General features: G+C 47.2%; 1 protein-coding gene across 2 annotated transcripts in view; it reads left to right on the top strand.

The window, feature by feature from the left end:
• The window catches only part of CHAF1B (chromatin assembly factor 1 subunit B), a 30,652-nt gene extending 16,594 nt beyond the window's left edge, over window positions 1–14,058 (top strand). For both annotated transcript variants that reach the window (XM_023191259.1, XM_023191250.1), the window contains exons 9-14: window positions 5,661–5,730; window positions 6,266–6,357; window positions 8,679–8,820; window positions 10,101–10,532; window positions 12,518–12,612; window positions 13,503–14,058. In XM_023191259.1, the coding sequence (XP_023047027.1) occupies window positions 5,661–5,730; window positions 6,266–6,357; window positions 8,679–8,820; window positions 10,101–10,532; window positions 12,518–12,612; window positions 13,503–13,594 (923 nt within the window). In that variant the 3' untranslated portion in view covers window positions 13,595–14,058. The remainder of the gene's footprint in view (window positions 1–5,660; window positions 5,731–6,265; window positions 6,358–8,678; window positions 8,821–10,100; window positions 10,533–12,517; window positions 12,613–13,502) is intronic.
• The last annotated feature ends 5,149 nt before the right edge of the window (window positions 14,059–19,207 follow it).

The following is a 19,207-nucleotide window of genomic DNA, read 5'->3' as shown; positions in this document are numbered from 1 at the left end:
TTCTAACGTGCAGAAACCTTTGGGAGTTATGAGATTAAAATGATAGGCATTTTCTCTTAGATAAATTTAACTTTTGGCCGGGCATAGTGGTTCACACCTCTAATCCCAGCACTTTGGGAGGCTGAAGTGGGTGGATCACTTGAGGTCAAGAGTTCATGACCAGCCTGGCCAAGTTGGTGAAACCCCCTCTCTACTAAAAATACAAAAATTAACTGGGTTTGGTGGCGCGTACCTGGAATCCCAGCTACTTGGGAGACTGAGGCAGGAGAATCGCTTGAACCTGGGAGGCGGACAGTGCAGTGAGCTGAGGTCGCACCACTGTACTCCAGCCTGGGAAACAGAGTGATAACTCATCTCAAAAAAATAAAATAAAATAAAATAAAATAAACTTTACTATGTAAACCTTTTAATGAATGCTTTTCCATTCATTAACATGTATATGGAAGTCATAGTGCTAAAGCCAAAAATAAAGCTCCTTTATTGTTTTTATTCTCCGCAATAAAGAAGCGCATTTGTGACAGCATTAGACACATGGACAAACTTGTGGAAGCAGCAGTGGTCAAAATCAAAAGGTCAGCCAAGTAGCAAGGACAAGATAGGTTTATTGTCCCTAGGAAGGCAAGGGGCTCAGCCTAGCAAGATAAGGCTCGGCAGTGTTGTGGCCACAGTGTTCTCAGAGGAGAATGTCTGCTCATTGCCATGGCTCCAGGACCATCCTGTGCATAAAGATGACAACATAGCCCAGGGTTGGGCCAAACGGGAGGGCACCGGCCAGCTTTGCCACTGAGTCCCACCCCAGCGGAGCCAGGGAGTGCCTGAGAAGGGTGTGAATCACACATGCAGCTGTGTGGGTAGGGCTTTAAAGAACACTGCGGAACATGTGGGAATGACACTTTGGCTCAAGAAGTCTCAGGCCCAAGAATAAGTAATTGTTTAGGTTATATTTACTAAAGTTAGTTACTAAACATTTATTAGAAGTTATTCACTACACCCAGTAAAAATCATTTTTCTTTTTGAGACGGTGTCTCGCTCTGTTGCCCAGGCTGGAGTGCAGTGGTGCGATCTCCGCTCACCACTGCAACCTCCGCCTCCTGGGTTCAAGCGATTCTTCTACTTCAGCCTCCTGAGTAGCTGGGATTACAGGCATGCGCTACCACTCCCTGCTAATTTTTTTGTATTTTTAGTAGAGACAGGGTTTTGCCATGTTGCTTAGGCTGGTCTCAACTCCTGACCTTGTGATCCGCCTGCCTCACTCAGACTCCCAAAGTGCTGGGATTACGGGCATGAGCCACCGCGCCGGGACTTTTTTTTTTTTTTGAAGGAGTCTCACTTGGTCACCCAAGCTGGAGTGCAGTGGCACCATCTTGACTCACTGTAGCCTCCACCTCCTGGGTTCAAGCGATTCTCCTGCTTCAGCCTCCTGAGTAGCTGAGATTACAGGCGCCTGCCACCATGACTAGATGATTTTCGTATTTTTAGTAGAGACGGGGTTTCACCATGTTGGCCAGCCTGGTCCCAAACTCCTTATCTCAGGTGATTTGCCCACCTTGGCCTCCCAAAGTGCTGGGATTACAGGTTACAGGTGTGTGAGCCACCGTGCCCGGCCCCAGTATCAAATCCTTTACTAAGTGGCCACTCTAAAAATATTTTCAATTAAAATCAAGCAGGGTGGATGTCTGTTATCAACATTATTATTCTTTGTGGTGTTAGTGTGGGAAAAACAGGAAAATGAACTTACAAAGATCGGAAAAGAAGAGACAAAAAACTGCAATAGGATTGTATTTCTAGAAAATCCAAGAGATTTTAAAAATACTATTAGAATTTTTAAAAGAATTTGATAAGATGGCTGGATAGTGTAAAATATATAAAAATCTGCTATCTTTCGTCTATATTGGCAGGGAGTACTTGGAAATGGAAGGAGGAGAAATATTTTATTCATTGTAGTGCAAAGCCTGCAAAATACATGGAGTAAATGTATTTATTTATTTATTTATTTATTTGAGACAGGGTCTCACTCTGTCACCCAGGCTGGAGTATAGTGGTGTGATCATGGCCCACTGCATCACTGCAGCCCTGACCTCCTGAGTTCAGGGAATCCTCCCATCTCAGCCTCCCTAGTAGCTGGGACCATGGGCATGTAGCACCATGCCCGGCTAATTTTCTTATTTTTTTGTAGAGACAGGGTCTTGCTGTGTTGCCCAGGCTGGTCTTAAACTCCTGGGCTCAAGCAGCCCTCCCATTTCAGCCTCCCACAGAACTGGGATTACAGGTGTGAGCCACCACACCCCGGCAGAAGTACATTTAATAAGGAAGGGGCAGGACCTTTATGGAGAAGCCTAGAAGGTCTTATTGAAGGTTATAAAACAAGTTCTGAACAAATGGAAAGATATATCATGTTCTAACAATTAACATACCAATTTCATTTCCAAGTAGAATTGCATTAAAGTTTTTTTTTTTTTTTAATTGGATGAAATCTCAGCTTTGTTTAGTAGAATAAATGCTGAAGAATAGCCAAGGAAGTATGAAAAAAACCCAGTGATACTTGGTTGGGAGGGCATTTGCCTCGCCACATGTCAGAAGATACTCTAACACTACTTTTATCCAATCAGTATGGTGTTGCTAGAGGACCAAACAAATAGATTAGTGGACCGGAACACAGAGTCCAGAAGAAGATCTCAGGATATAAGGCAATTTAATATATGACCTCAGGTACTGTTCCAGTGGAAAAAAAATCTGTTATTTATTTGTAATTAATTGTATGTTACTTAAATACTTCTCAAGAGAATTAGACACTGAAGGCAAACAGGACAAGAATATGTCATTAAGAAGGCTGGGAAGTGTTGAGATTGGACAAAGACCTATTCCTCTTTTTTTTGAGACAGAGTTTCACCCTTGTCACCCAGGCTTGCGTGCATTGGCGTGATCTTGGCTCACTGCAACCTCTATCTCCTGGATTCAAGCGATTCTTCTGCCTCAGCCTCCCGAGTAGCTGGGATTACAGGCGCCTGCCACCATGCCCAGCTAATTTTTGTATTTTCAGTAGAGACAAGGTTTCACCATGTTGGCCAGGGTGGTCTCGAACTCCTGACCTCAGGCGATCCACCTGCCTCAGCCTCCCAAAGTGCTGGGATTACAGGCGTGAACCACCGCACCCAGCCTCCTCTTTTTTTTTTAATTGACAGATGAAATTGTATGTAGTTGTGTACGACATGTTTCGAAGTATATATATGTTGTGGAATGACTACATCTAGCTAATTAGCATAGCATGATCTCACATAATTAGGATTTCTGTGGTTTGAACACTTTATATCTACTCTCTTAGCATTTTTCAGGAATATAATACGTTGTTATGAACCATAATCACCATGTTGTACAAGAGATGGATCTTGCAAAGGGAGGACTCTATTATTGAATTGAGTAGTGCTGGGGTAGCCAGCTATGTGGAAGAAGATAAAACTGGACCCCTTGCCTGGATATAAAAAATAAATTCCAGGTGAATTCAGTACTTAAACACAAAAGGTAAAAATAGAAAACTCTTGTAAGGAAATATAAGAGGACATTCTAGGAGTGGAGAAGACCCAATTAAGACTGGAAACTGGCTGGGCGTGGTGGCTCAAGATCCCAGCACTCTGGGAGGCCAAGGCGGGGTGGATCATCTGAGGTCTGGAGTTCAAGACCAGCCTGGCCAACATGGCAAAACCCCGTCTCTACTAAAAATACAAAAATTAGCCAGGCGTGGTGATGCACACCTGTAGTCCCAGCTACTCAGGAGGCTGAGGCAGGAGAATTGCTCCAACCCAGGAGGCAGAGGTTGCAGTGAGCCAAGATCGTGCCAATGCACTCCAGCCTAGGCAACAGAGTGAGATTCTGTCTCAAAAACAAAACAAAACGAAACAAAAAAAACTGTATGTTCAAGTATGCTTATTGCAAGCATTGTTTATAGTGGTAAAAAACCAAAAGCAAATAAATACTCATTAATAGAGGTTAGGTGAATGAATCTTGCAGTAAATATTATGCAGCTACAAAAAAATAATGCATCAGTGCTATGCAAGTTAATTTTCATGAGTAGTGGATTGAAACAAGCAAAATAAGGAGAAGTGTCAACAATACCCTGCTTTGTAAAACAAATGGACTAAATAAAAAAAAATCCTCCGCCGGGTGTGGTGGCTCATGCCTGTAATCCCAGCACTTTGGGAGGCCAAGGCGGGCGGATCATGAGGTCAGGAGATCGAGACCATCCTGGCAAACACGGTGAAATCCCGTCTCTACTAAAATTATAAAAAGATTCGCCAGGTGTGGTGGTGGGCGCCTGTAGTCCCAGCTACTCAGGAGGCTGAGGCAGGAGAATGACGTGAACCCGGGAGGCGGAGCTTGCAGTGAGCCGAGATCGTGCCACTGCACTCCAGCCTGGGCGACAGAGCTAGACTCCATCTCAAAAAAAAAAAAAATCATAGAGGTATATATGTGATTGAGTTGTAACTGATTGTAATGATTTTGTGAGCATGGGGGAAATATACAGATGACATAATGGTTTGTTGAATGTTAAAATGGATTTCTTGGGGATGGAAGAATGGAGTGGCATGGAAAGAGGGGCCTGGGTGCAGTGGCTCATGCCTGTAATCCCAGAACTTTGGGAGGCCAAGAAGGGCAGATCACTTGAGGTCAGGAGTTCGAGACCACTCTGGCCAACATGGTGAAACCCCATCTCTACTAAAAATACAAAAATTAGCCAGACATCGTGGCAGGCACCTGTAATCCTAGCTAGTCAGGAGGCTGAGGCAGGAGAATTGCTTGAACCCTGGAGGTGGAGGTTGCAGTGAGCCAAGATCATGCCACTGCACTCCAGCCTGGGTGACAGAGCAAGACTCTGTCTCAAAAGAAAAGAGGGCTGCTATGTAGAATGTATTAATAATAATAATAAAAAAAGACTATTGATACTGTCTACTGCCCTCCCTGGTAGATATGAAATGGTCATATGTAAAGGTGTGTGTGTGTATATGTATCAAGAAATAACATAAAACGGAGATGTTTCCAAGAGCAGCAGTGTATGATGGTCACTCTGACAGGGCTGAATTGTTTTCAGTACAGCACGGGGTGAGTGGAGAAGAGCTCTCAGATGGGGACTGTTCCGTAGAGCAAAGTCAGGTTCTGAAGGAGGCTGGAGGTTTCAGCAGAGGGCAAGGTCTCCTGGCAGCCTCATGCTGGATAGGGAAGTTGGGGAAAGGCTAGTCTCAGCCTTTGGATGGCATCCAAGGCTGGAATCCAGGGAATAGAGATGAGGGTCCTAGGGAGAAAGGAGCCTGGGCAACTGAATCTAGTCACGGTGCTTCAATCGAGGAATTGCCTGGAGGCTCAAAGGTGCCCTGTGGCAAAGGCTCACTATGTTCTCCCGCCCAAGATCAGAACCAGGTGCCCGGGGACTGCCCACAGGTAGGTGGAGATGGCAGGTAGGTAGAACTGGAGTAAAGGCCGAGACCAGACAGTGCTGAAATATTTGTTTTTGTGCTCAGTCACAACATTGTCTAGAGAATATAACTTTAGGGGGAGCTATTTTGTAAACCGGAACTGAAGGCTCTTTGAGTTTCCGTTGGTGAACAGAACAGAACAGTTTGCTAAAACGGTGACTTTTCTTTCCTCTCCCTCCCTTTCCTGCTCCCCAGCTGGATGTGTGGAATCTGGTGAAAATGTAATGAATACTACTTATGTTTTCTCCAGGAAGAATCTTAAAAGGTATGCAGTCAAGGAAATGTTTGAAATATTTACCTTTATTTTAGACGGAGTTTTGTTCTTGTTGCACATGCTGGAGTACAGTGGTGCAATCTCTGCTCACTGCAACCTCTGCCTCCCGGGTTCAGGTGGTTCTCCTGCCTCAGCCTCCCGAGTAGCTGGGATTACAGGTGCCCGCCACCACCCCCAGCTAATTTTTCTATTTTTAGTAGAGATGAAGTTTCACCATGTTGGCCAGGCTGGTTTCAAACTCCTGACCTCAAGTGATTTGCTTGCTTCAGCCTCCCAAAGTGCTGGGAATACAGGCATGAGTCACTGCACCCGGCCTGTATTTTTTTTTTTTTTTAGTAGAGATGGAGTTTTGTCATGTTGGTCAGGCTGGTCTCGAACTCCTGACCTCAGGTGATCTGCCTGCCTCTCCTCCCAAAGTGCTGGGATTATAGGCGTGAGCTACCACACCCTGCTGAAATGTTTACCTTTTATTTTTGCTTTCGCTGAGTCACAGGGCCTTTTCCTAACACTGCAATTAATCCATTAGGCCCATCGCTCATCTTCCGTGTCCTGGAAAAGCCACTCTTGCTGTTCGCTGCTGTCCGGTCTACTTTGAACTGAGGCCAGTGGTGGAAACAGGTATCCTCAGTGCCTCAGGGGTGCATTATGTTTTCTCTCCGAAACAGGTCACCAGAGTAGGGTGGAGATTCGGATTCTGTCTTATGGGGAAAGGTGGGTATGCGGGTTTGGTTCAGTTCAGTTATTTTTAAAATATTTTATTTTTACATTTAAATCTTTTTATTTATTTATTTTGAGACCAGGTTATGAGACTGGTTCATTTTTGTATTTTTGGTAGCGACAGAGTTTCACCATGTTACCAAGGCTGGTCTTGAGCTCCTGGACTCAAGTGATCCACCTGCCTCGGCCTCCCAAAGTGCTGGGATTACAGGTGTGAGCCCCCGTGCCTGGCCCGGTTTAGTTATTCTTAAAAGCTGGAGCAAAGACTGAGGTTATCAAAATACATGTCAGTTTGTTTTGTTTTTCTTTTTTCAGGATTTATTTTCCAAGGCACTTTAAAAGGAATAGACATACTCCTTTTGTTTGTCTGTGTCTCTCATTATCACTTTTCTTTTTTCTTTTTTTTTTTTCTTTTCGAGACGGAGTCTCGCTCTGTCGCCCGGGCTGGAGTGCAGTGGCCGGATCTCAGCTCACTGCAAGCTCTGCCTCCCGGGTTTACGACATTCTCCTGCCTCAGCCTCCGGAGTAGCTGGGACTACAGGCGCCCGCCACCTCGCCCGGCTAGTTTTTTTTTGTATTTTTTAGTAGAGACGGGGTTTCACCGTGTTAGCCACGATGGTCTCGATTTCCTGAACTCGTGATCCGCCCGTCTCGGCCTCCCAAAGTGCTGGGATTACAGGCTTGAGCCACCACGCCCGGCCTTTTTTTTTTTTTTTTTTTTGAGATGGAATCTTGCTGTCTCGCCCAGGCTGGAGTGCAGTGGTGCAAACTCAGTTCACTGCAACCTCTGCCTCCCAGGTTCAAGGGGTTCTCCTGCCTATCCTCCAGAGTAGCTGGGATTACACGCACACGCCACCACACCCAGCTAATTTTTGTATTTTCAGTAGAGACGGGGTTTTGCCATGTTGGCCAGGCTGATCTCAAACTCCTGACCTCAGGTGATCCACCCACCTCCGCCTCCCAAAGTCCTGGGATTATAGGCGTGAGCCACCACGCCCAGCCATTTTCTTTATGTTTTCTTGTGCTTGGGGTTCATTGAACTTCATAGACCTATCAGTTTCTAGTTTTTATTACATTTGGGAAGTTTCAGCTATTTTTCCTTCAAATATTATTTCTGTGATCCCCTTCTCTTATTCAAATACTTCCCATTACACATGTATTATATTAGGTCCTTTGAAATTCGTTCCTGGTCTTTGATACTGCTTACTTTTTTTGTTTTTTTCTTCTTCCGGTGTTTGATTTTGGAAGCGTGTATAGCTGTGTTTTGAGTTTGCTAACCCTTTCTTCTGCATGCTCTGCCCTTGGTCCCATCGGGTGTGTTTTTCGTTGTTGTCGTGGTTCTCATCTCTAGAGGTTCACTTTGGGTTTTCCTTACATATTCTGTGCCTCTCCACGCTCCATCTTTCCTCTTGCTGCTTTCTTTTTTTTTTTTTTTTTTTTAGAAGAAGTCTCTCTCTGTTGCCAGGCTGGAGGGCAGTGGTATAATCTCAGCTCACTGCAAGCTCCGCCTCCCAGGTTCAAGTGAATCTCCCACCTCAGCTTCCCGAGTAGCTGGGATTACAGGGGTGCGCCACCACACCCAGCTAATTTTTTTATTTTTGGTAGAGACAGGGTTTTGCCATGTTGGCCAGGCTGGTTTCGAACTCCTGACCTCAGGTGATCTGCCCACCCCAGTTTTCTCTTGCTTCTTAAGCCTGTAGAATACAGTTATAATAGCTCTTCTAATGTCCTTGTATACAGGTTGGTTTTGATTTTTTTCTCCTCCTTGTGGGTCATATCTCCCTGTTTCTTTGTTTGCCTGGTACTTTTTGATTAGATACCAGACACTGAATTTGACCTTAGTGGATGCTCGATGTATTTTACTCCTAGAAATATTCTCTTTTTTTCCTTTGAGATAGAGTCTTCCTGTGCCACCAAGACTGGAGTGCAGTGGCACAATCTCAGCTCACTGCAACCTCCGCCTCCTGGGTTCAAGCGATTCTCCTGTCTCAGCCTCCTGAGTAGTTGGGACTACAGGCACCCACCCACATGCCTGGCTAATTTTTGTATTTTTGATAGAGATGGGTTTTTGCCATGTTGCTTAGGCTGGTCTCAAACTCCTGAGCTCAAGTGATCCACCCAGCTTGGCCTCCCAAAGTGCTGGGATTCTAGGCGTGAGCCGTCGCGCCCGGTCAGAAGCCTTGTTTCTGTGGTTTTACTTTGTCTCTGTCCCTGACCCCCAGGTGTGGAGCTGATGACTCTGCCCTACCGCCTCGTGTTTGCTGTGGCCTCGGAGGACTCCGTGCTTCTGTATGACACCCAGCAGTCCTTCCCTTTCGGTTACGTGTCTAATATACATTACCACACCCTCAGTGACATTTCATGGTGAGTGGCTGCTAACGAGGGAGAGTGAGTTAAGCAGACCATGGCCGTACCCTGGAAGAGACCCTGGGGTTAGGGAGCCTTTCATTACTAAAGATGACTTTGGGGGACATATTCACCAATTTTGTTTCTTATTTACTTTTTTGAGACCAAGTGTCACTCTGTCGCGCAGGCTGGAGTGCAGTGGTGAGATCTCGTTTCACTGCAACCTCCACCTCCCAGGTTCAAGTGATTTTCATGCCTCAGCTTCCCAAGTAGCTGGGATTACAGGTGTGCACCACTACGCCTGGCTAATGCTTGTGGTTTAGTAGAGATGGGGTTTTGCCATGTTGGCCAGGCTGGTCTCAAACTCCTGGGCTCAAGCGATCCTCCTGCCTCAGCCTCCCAAAGTGCTGGGATTACAGGCGTGAGCTACCGCACCTGGCCCAATTTTATTTTTTAAAGGAATCAACATTAAAAGGAAAAGCCGTTGCTAGTTTACCATAATACTTGCTTCTTATTTTCACACTGGTGGGTTTTGATGGCATTCAGATTGCCTTGTGGGGTTAACCGGACTCTGATAAACTGCGCGGAGACCCTATAGACTCCCTGGCCATCTGGGGATTCCTGAGGCCCTCTGGGAAGAAGCTCTCCCCTGCATGTCCCTGCTGCCCAGGACAGGGAAGTGCCCTGAGCTGGGCCTGTCTAGAGAATGTCACTCAGCACTGCCCTTCCACCACCTTTGGGTCCCCAATTCAGCCCCCGCGGCTTGCTTGGCCCAGTGTGAGGTTTTTTTTTGAAATGGAGTCTCACTCTGTCACCCAGGCTGGAGTGCAGTGGCACAGTCTCAGCTCACTACAACCTCTGCTTCCTGGGTTCAAGCAATTCTCCTGCCTCAGCCTCCCGAGTAGCTGGGATTATAGGCGCCCGCCACCATGCCTGGCTAATTTTTTTGTATTTATAGTAGAGACAGGGTTTCACCAGGTTGGCCAGGCTGGTCTTGAACTCCTGACCTCAAATGATCCACCTACCTTGGCCTCCCAAAGTGCTGGGATTACAGGTGTGAGCCACTGTGCCCGGCTTATTCAAGTGCAAGTTGCTAGTAGCACAGATAGGTTGCAGCCACTTAGCAAATCGTGATGAAACTGCATGAGTGAGTTGCTATCACACACGCTTTTCCAGTGGTATCTTTTCCCTGGTTTTTGCCTTCAAACAAGCTTGTGATTTTGCTTGAACTTCCCTCTTCTAACTAGATGTGAGAGTGTTGGTAAGGTCTGTAACTTTTCCCTATTTTGGGGACGAAGGTCCAGCGATGGCGCCTTCTTGGCCATTTCTTCCACGGACGGTTACTGCTCGTTTGTGACATTTGAGAAAGATGAACTTGGAATTCCTTTGAAAGAGAAGCCAGTTTTGAGCATGAGAACTCCTGATACAGCAAAGAAAACCAAGAGTCAGACACATCGAGGGTCTTCGCCGGGACCCAGACCGGTAGAGGGAACCCCTGCCAGCAGAAGCCAAGACCCCGGCAGCCCCGGCACAACCCCCCCTCAAGCCAGACAGGCCCCAGCCCCAACAGCCATCAGAGACCCTCCCTCCATCACTCCTGCTGTCAAAAGCCCCTTGCCGGGGCCTTCAGAGGAGAAGACCCTGCAGCCCAGTAGTCAAAACACAAAAGGCCACCCATCCCGGAGGGTCACTCTGAACACGCTGCAAGCCTGGAGCAAGACAACGCCCCGGTAAGACCTTGTTGGAACAAGATGTCATTGCAAAATGAAACATGAAATGCAAACAGAACACTCCCACCCTGCTGCAGGTGAAATTTCAGGCGGCGAATACTTCATGCCAGTAGGTTGCCAGAGAGATTATTAACTTCAAATCCGTGAGTGTCATTTCTTGCATATAGGCCTGTTTGTTCCTCCAGTTCCTGCCTGTCAGATGAAGCCCAGGCTTGTGATCTGGCTGCAGCCTGTCATCCAGGACTGTGGCCACTCTCTCTCCTGAGTCCGTGGCCTTCATCTGTAGCCCAGTCCTGAATGTCATCTTCCCAGAGCACACTCTGCCCTTTGAGGCCTCTGTCCTTTCCTTCTCTGGGGACACCCTGTACCTCTCTTCCTCTGGGTGGCGCCAGGAGTCCTCTGAAAGACCCATTTGAGTGTACCCTCTCTGTCTGCAGTCTCTGTGGCCCTTCAGCCTTCCCTGTCACCACACATCAGATTCCGTAGCAGGTGCTTTGATGCCTCAGTTTCCCCTGCTGGTTATGAGCCCCCAAGGACAGGTAGCAGGTCCTGTTTTTTATTTATGCTGTCCTGCCCAGGATGTAGGCAGTTCCAGGAGTGTCTTCCTGAGACTCCGTTTGATGTCTCCAGCAGCCTGGTCCGTGAGAAACGGGGTCCTGATCTGATAAATAATCCCCAGGGAGGTGCAGAGTCATTTCTTCCCTGCTTACGTCTGTGTCTGGCACGCACGCCTGTGGCTGCCACTCCTACTGGATACAGAGCCGCTTAGCACGTCCTTCGCCGTCAGGCGGCACAGCCTCCCGTTTCCATCCTTCCCTGCAGCTGATATCCGGTTACTCCTCTGATCCTGTGTAGTTCCTTCTCCACCACGCCCTCTGCCGCCCAGCCTTCCCATAAACTGAGTCAGGAGTAGGGCTGGGGAGTGGCATGCAGAGGGGAGTGGTGGGGACGGCGAGCTGGACAGAGCGCGCTGTGCCTCTCAGCCTCTCCTGTGCCCACAGGTCTTCTTCGGCAAGTTCATAATATGTGTATGGGTTGCTGGATTTACCGCCCCCTTAAAATCTCTCATTTCTTTCTGCAGATTAGCAGTTTTTTAACAATTTTTCTATTTGTTTTTATGTGATGGAAGGTATTCCTTGAACTATTTTTGGTATTAAGTTATTTTCCCCCTCTTGATTTCTTCTGAATTATTTACCAAGCTTCTTGAAGGTGTAATCTTTTACAAACGAGAATAGTTGTTGAAAATTAAGACTCTGGGTATTTATTTATTTATTTATTCATGTGAGACAGGGTCTCGCTCTATTGCGCAGGCTGTAGTGCGATGGCACGCTTTCTGCTCACTGCAGCCTCCGCCTTCTGGGTTCAAGTGATTGTCCTACCTCAGCCTCTCAGGTAGCTGGGATTACAGGTGTGTGCCACCATGCCTGGCTGACGTTTTGTATTTTTAGTAGAGATGGGGTTTCGCCATGTTGGTCAGGCTGGTCAAAAACTCCTGACCTCAAGTGATCTGCCTGCCTCGTCCTCCCAAACTGCTGGGATTACAAGTATGAGCCACCTTGCCCAGCCCAACACTCTGGATTTTTAAAAAGTATGGTCTGTGTTTTGGCACTTTCCATGTGTAGAAACCATATCTGACTGCCTTTTACAGCAGCCAGCAGAGTGTTCACAAAACCATGGATAATGAACAGACCATGGGTTTTGAAACTTTTAGATGACTGGTTATGGTTTGACTATTATAAATGTGATGGTTTAACTTAATACATGAATGTAACCCTCAGTTATTAAACAAGTGGTCACATCTTACTATTTAATGCCTTGAACCATATGTTCAGCTGAAAATCTAAGTATTTCCTTTGGTAGTTTTGAAGGTTGGTGTGGTACATAAACAATTCCTGTGATACTAATGAGCCATGCACTCCTCTACTTTTTTTTTTTTTTTTTAAATGAAGGAGAATAAACTTAACTTTTTTTTTTTTTAAATGAAGGAGAATAAACTTAACACCCTTAAAGACAGACACTCCACCAAATTCTGTAGCAACCAGTATGATTTCCACCCCTTCTACAGAAGAAATTCAGTCAGGTACGTAATATTGTTACTGGTTTAATATAATTAAAGGTGGAATATCTTTTCTTTTGTTCTTTTGGAAATTAATGCCATCTAATTTTAAGTCAGTTCTGAGACAGCAAGGATGCATCTTATTGGAACCATTGTTTAAACCCACTGGCTGCGTGTTTACCCCTCAGCAGGGAGGCACCTGGCCAGTGAGAGCATCCTGGTGAGCCAGGGAGTGGGTTCAGTAGGAGATCGTTTAGATCAAGTGTCTCCACCTGATGGGTATTGACCTTTTGGGCCAAGTAATTCTTAAATTCTTAGTTGTAGGGGACTGTCCTGTGTATTATAGGATGTTTAGCAGCATCCCTGGGTGCTACTTCTTGCCCATGACATTCTTTTTTTTCTTTTTTTTTTGAGATGGAGTCTCGCTCTGTTGCCCAGGCTGGAATGCAGTGACATGATTTCGGCTCACTGCAACCTCCACTTCCCAGGTTCAAGCGATTCTCCTGCCTTGGCCTCCCGAGTAGCTGGGACTACAGGCATGCACCACCACACCCGGGTAATTTTTGTATTTTTAGTAGAGACGGGGTTTCACGATGTTGGCCAGGCTGGTCTTCAACTCCTGACCTCAAACGATCCACCTGCCTCAGCCTCCCAAAGTGCTGCAATTACAGGCATGAGCCACTGCGCCCGGCTTGCCCATGACATCCTAAAATGCCACTGGGCATTGCCCACTGTCCCTTGAGAGGCAAAATCGCCCTGAGTTGAGAACCACTCTATAGGTCGTTCCCTTATATCAGTATAGGATCTTGCCAGGCAGCTCAGTTCCATGTCTTGGCTCTGTGTTCTGTAAATATCAGCCCTTGACTTCCAGAATTCTTCATTTACTTGCCAACCTGTGTTTGTTAATGTTGCAGAGACGCCTGGAGACGCTCATGGCAGTCCCCCAGAGCTAAAGCGGCCCAGACTCGATGAAAACAAAGGAGGCATGGAAAGTCTGGATCCTTGATGGGACCTCAGCTTCTGCTTGACACTTACCAGGCCCCCAGTGTGTGCAGGGAGGCGGTGAAGCTGGAGGTGGCTGAGACCAGGGCTTCCATGGAGTGGGACAGACACTGTAAATGGATTTCTGTAACAGAAGTGACACGTGTACTGATTTTTCTCCAGAAATGTGGATGCCGTTGTATTCAGTGTCCATTTTTAACTCGGGGACATGAACGTTTTAACATTGTAAATCCTCTTTTTGATGAGTTTCTGAAACTGGAGTGATTCAACGTTATCCCATGTGAAAATCAGTGAGTCCTCCCTGGCATCCTCATGAAAGTGCACACACTTCATGGAGGGACTCCTTTTAAATAAGAATTAGGAAGATGAGAAAGTAATTTGAGATTTTACTCTGTTGAATTTTAGAGTATTTGAAGTGATTGTTAGATTTCACTTCTAAGGAGTTTATTGATTAAACTTTGGAAGGTAGTTGTGTTTGTTTTCTGATTTTAAAGGTAATGATGCTTTTTCTATTAGTAACTAAGTGAAGTGAAAAAGATGGGAATCACCCATCATCTTCCCACCAGAAGTAACCCTCGTTAATGTTGTTGTATATTTCCTTAGCATTTTTGTGGATCTATTTATTCTAAAGAGAGAGTTGAGATTTTTTTCATATACAATTTGGTATCTAAATAGGTTAGTTTTTTAGATTGGTTTTTCAAAGCAAAAAAAGTACCTTTTTTGTGTTTTGAGACAGGGTCTTGCTCTGTTGCCCATGCTGGAGTGCAGTGGCGCTGTCTTGGCTCACTGCAGCCTCGACCTCCTGGGCTCAAGCGATCCTTCCACCTCAGTTTCCTGAGTAGCTGGGACCACAGACATGTGCCACGATGCCGTGCTAATTTCACACACACACATACACACACACACATATATGTTATGTATATATATATGTACACACACACATATATATTATATATGTATATTTTTTTCTTTTTTTTTTTTTTCGAGATGGAGTCTTGCTCTGTCTTCCAGGCTGGAATGCAGTGGCATGATCTCGGCTCACTATAACCTCCGCCTCCTGGGTTCAAACGATTCTCCTGCCTCTGCTTCTCAAGTAGCTAGGATTACAGGCGTGCGCCGCATATCCAGCTAATTTTTGTATTTTTAGTAGAGATGGGGTTTTGCCATGTTGGCCAGGCTGGTCTCTTTTTTTTTTTTTGAGACTGAGTCTCGCTCTGTCGCCCAGGCTGGAGTGCAGTGGCCGGATCTCAGCTCACTGCAAGCTCCGCCTCACGGGTTTACGCCATTCTCCTGCCTCAGCCTCCCGAGTAGCTGGGACTACAGGCGCCCGCCACCTCGCCCAGCTAGTTTTTTGTATTTTTTAGTAGAGACGGGGTTTCACCGTGTTAGCCAGGATAGTCTCGATCTCCTGACCTCGTGATCCGCCCGTCTCAGCCTCCCAAAGTGCTGGGATTACAGGCTTGAGCCACCGCGCCCGGCCGGCTGGTCTCTTAACTCCTGACCTCCGGTGATCTGCCTGCCTTGGTCTCCCAAAGTGCTGGGATTACAAGTGTGAGCTACTGCACCTGGCCTACTTATACTATTTTTAGGGGAGACAGGGTTTTGTCATGTTGACCAGGCTGGTCTCGAACTCCTGGGCTCAAGCGATCCTCTCACCTTAGCCTCACAAAGTGCTGGGATTACAGCACTGTACCCGGACCCAACAAAGTATCTTTACTTAGCAATTTATGTCTGCCTTTGCTTTCTCTAGGCCGGGATGATCATGTGTTCTCTTTATTAGAAGTAAGCATGAAAGTTGTGGGCTCAATGTACAAAGTGATGCTGTCGACCGAAGGTGGCAGTCACATACACTGGAGTCTTGCCTTAGCTCAGGAGATCCCTGGCTATGTGGATGAGAGGGTTGAGGCCTCGTTTAGAAGCTAGTGCTGCTGCCTCCCCTCTCCCCTTGAGAGATGGTGTCACAGTTGAATTTCCTAATGTGCGATGCTGTCGCTGTGACATAGGAAGGCACTAACCTCAGGGCCATCTTCACAGTCTGAAGCTGGCCAGAGAGTTCGGTACCTGCAGTCCAATCTGATGGAAATTGCGCTGAGGACTTGAGGAGGCACTTTTTTTTTTTTTTTTTTTTTTTTCTGAGAGAGAGTTTTGCTCTTGTTGCCCAGGCTGGAGTGCAGTGGTGTGATCTTGGCTCACTGCAACCTCTGCCTCCCGGGTTTAAGTAGTTCTTCTGCCTCAGCCTCCCGAGTAGCTGAGACTACAGGTGCATGCCACCACACCTGGCTAACTTTTGTATTTTTAGTAGAGACGGGGGTTTCATCATATTGGTCAGGCTGGTCTCGAACTCCTGACCTCAGGTGATCCGCCCGCCTTGGCCTCCCAAAGTGCTGGGATTACAGGCATGAGCCACCGCGCCTGGCGAGGAGGCACCTTTTTAACGCTGGTCACCAGCAACAAAGAAATTAATTGGAAAGAAGCATCACTTTATTGCTTAATCCACAGCCTAGTAAGCTAGAGAGTCTGCCTCTGTTTTAGATGGAGGGTGGTAATCTAGAGATAATTTACATTGTAGAGAATGGAAAGGTGAACACATGTATACTTGTAATGCAGATGTGGCTCACATTCAAGATGAAAAGGTATTAAAATGTCAAATGATATCTGTTTGTTTGTTTTTGGAGATGCCGTCATGCTCTGTCGCCCAGGCTGGCATGCAGTCGCCTGAACGCTGCTCACTGCAGCCTTGATCTCCTGGGCTTAAGAGATTCTCCTGCCTCAGCCTCCTGAGACCACAGGTGCACACAACTGCACACGGCTAATTTTTCAAACCTTTTTTCTAGGGATGGGGCTCTTGTCATGTTGCCCAGGCTGGTCTCAAACTCCTGGGACTCAAGCAATCCTCCCTCCCCAGCCTCCCTAAGTGTTGGGATTACAGGCGTGAGACGCCATGCCTAGTCAAATGGTATCTGTTTTGACGGGTGGTTCTCAACTGTAGCTGCATATTGAAATCACCCAAGAGTTGACATAGCAGTACCTGGGTTATCGCTCCGGAGGATCTGGCCTCATCGGTCTGGGGCATGGTCTGAACATTAGGATTTCTTAAAGCTCCGGGAGTAATTCTGATGCATAGCCAAGGTTGAGAAATCTAAGGGAAAAAACTTTCCCTGGATACGGTCTGTTCTGGTTAAATGCATTTCCACTGAAAGCATTTTATTTTATTTTATTTTTTTGAGGCAGAGCCTTGCTCTGTCACCCAGACTGGAGTGCAGTGGTGCCATCTTGGCTCACTGCAACCTCCACCTCCCGGGTTCAAGTGATTCTCCTGCCTCAGCCTCTCGAGTAGCTGGGAGTACAGGCTCACGCCACCACGCCCGGCCAATTTTTGTATTTTTAGTAGAGATGGGGTTTCATCATGTTAGGTCAGGCTGGTCTCCCACACCTGACCTCATGATCCGCCCGCCCCGGCCTCCCAAAGTGCTGGGATTACAGGCGTGAGCCACCGTGCCCAGCCGAAAGCATTTTCTTGATTTTCTCTGCCCGGTCACTGATTGACATCCTCCTTTACTGGGGCTGCTGGACTGAAGGACAGTATGTAGGAGGTGCCGTCAGCTCTTCTGAAGAGACGGCTTTCAGTGTCATGCAGCTGCTGTGAGGTGAGATGTGCAGTTGTTGATCTTGTGCAGACAGATAAGTGACCATGGGTCCTCTGTCCTTAGTGAGCAGCCCACTTCCTGGCCACACCTGGGGAGGAACAGTATTAGGTTTTGCTGGGCGTGGTGGCTCACGCCTGTAATCCTTGCACTTTGGGAGGCCAAGGTGCGCGGATCACTTGAGGTCAGGAGTTTGAGACCTGCCTGGCCAACATGGTGGAACCCCGTCTCTACTAAAAATACAAAACTTAGCCAGACGCGGTGGCATGCACTTGTAATCCCAGCTACTGGGGAGACTGAGGCACGAGAATCGCTTGAACCCGGGAGGCAGAGGTTGCAGTGAGCTGAGATGGCACCAGTGCACTCCAGCCTTTTTTGAGATTGTCTGAAAAAAAAAAAGAAAACAATATTAGATTTTACACATCTGTTTCTTATGCATTGATAGTGGGGGTTCGGGTTGGGGGCAGGGTGCGCCTTCAGCCTGAAGTGCGCATTTATTGGAATGATGGCCCGCCTCTTCTCAGCCATCATCCTTAAATATAAATCAAAATTGGCAATAAAAGACCAAGTGAAGTCACCTCAGTGTCATAGTGTAAAAGTGCCTGCGACCATCTGGGCAGTGCACTGGGAAAGCCTGAAGGCTGGGCAGGGTTCCGCCTGACAGTGGGTGCTGTGGTGAAGATCCTTCTCACTGTTCTGGATCTGTACTTGTTTCTGTTTTGAGCAGTGTTTCCAGATGTCTCCAGTAACACTACTGTTGAATATTAGTTCCTGCTGCTGGGGGTGCCTAGAAGAAAATCAGGCTCAGGCTTGGGGAGACTGCTTGGGAGAATTTGACCTGCGTTCCCTGGAATCTCGGATGGTGACGATAGGTCGGGCGTTTGAAGGAAGAAAGCTGGAGGCGCAGTGTGAGCAGCAGAGGCTGAAGCCTCCATTTCATGCAGAGGCACGTACGGTGGACAGGGGTATGTGGTGCCTCGGGTTATCGTGGATAACGGGCCCAGCCATCCTTGGCAGGTGCCCGCAGGGCCAGGGTCCTCCAGCAGGGAGAGGCAGGAGGATGTGCCACGGGGCAGGGGAGAAAGTCTCCTGTGGTCCTCGTTTACTTCAGTTTCCTCCCTTACATCCACTTCCGTCGTCTTTGCTGAAAGCACATCTGTGTAACGATGCCCTTGGCCCTCCTTACCTAAATAGTTGTCAGCGTTCACTTAAACAATATAGGTCCGAGTCCTTGGCTCTGGAAACATCAAGTAGGGAGAGGGAGGAGGTGGAGGATGAGCTGCTCCAGCCCCTTCTTCCCTGGCCTGGGGTCTCCCAGGACTACTGCAGCTTCCCTGGTTATTTGGCTACAGTTCAACCTTGGGTGTGTGTGTAGGACAGACAGACCTTGAACAAATTACTTCATGAGTCTGTGCCTGTTTCTTCACCAGAAAAATCTCTACAGCTAGAAAACCTTGCACTTTGCTTACTTTGGTAGGGGAGACGGGTAAGAGAAAATGTCGGGGAGTCACTGAAGCAGAAACGAGAAACTGAAATAACGCGGCTGGAAGTTGAGCCAGATCGCACCTCCCTTCTCTGGCATGTGGAAGTAACAGACACTTGTTTTCGTGCACAAATTCTCAGTGGCCACTGGGGGTCACTGTCCCCACTGAATCCACTCAGCAGTTGTGCCTCCTAGGCCTGAAGGCCCCATCTCTCCGCGCTGCCTCCTCTAAGTGATCCGTGTCCCTGTCCAGTCTTGGGAACAGAGTGGCCTTAGACTCCGGGTTCCGCCCCTGGTGGCCAGACCCGCAGTGGAGCATTGTTGAGCAGACACGGGTGGGAGAGAATGGTGAAAGCAGTATGTGCGTGGCCATGCCTTTGTTCATTCATTCATTCATTCATTCATTCATTCATTCATTCATTCATTCAAGAAATGTCTATCAAATATCCTCTGGGTACCAGAGGCGTTCTAGATTTTTCTAGGAGCAGGA

The sequence above is a fragment of the Piliocolobus tephrosceles genome, chromosome 19 (genome assembly GCF_002776525.5).
Source record: "Piliocolobus tephrosceles isolate RC106 chromosome 19, ASM277652v3, whole genome shotgun sequence".
Taxonomy (NCBI): Eukaryota; Metazoa; Chordata; class Mammalia; order Primates; family Cercopithecidae; genus Piliocolobus; species Piliocolobus tephrosceles.
The sequence above is the reverse complement of the archived record's forward strand: the minus strand, read 5'-3'. Positions and strand labels throughout refer to the sequence as shown.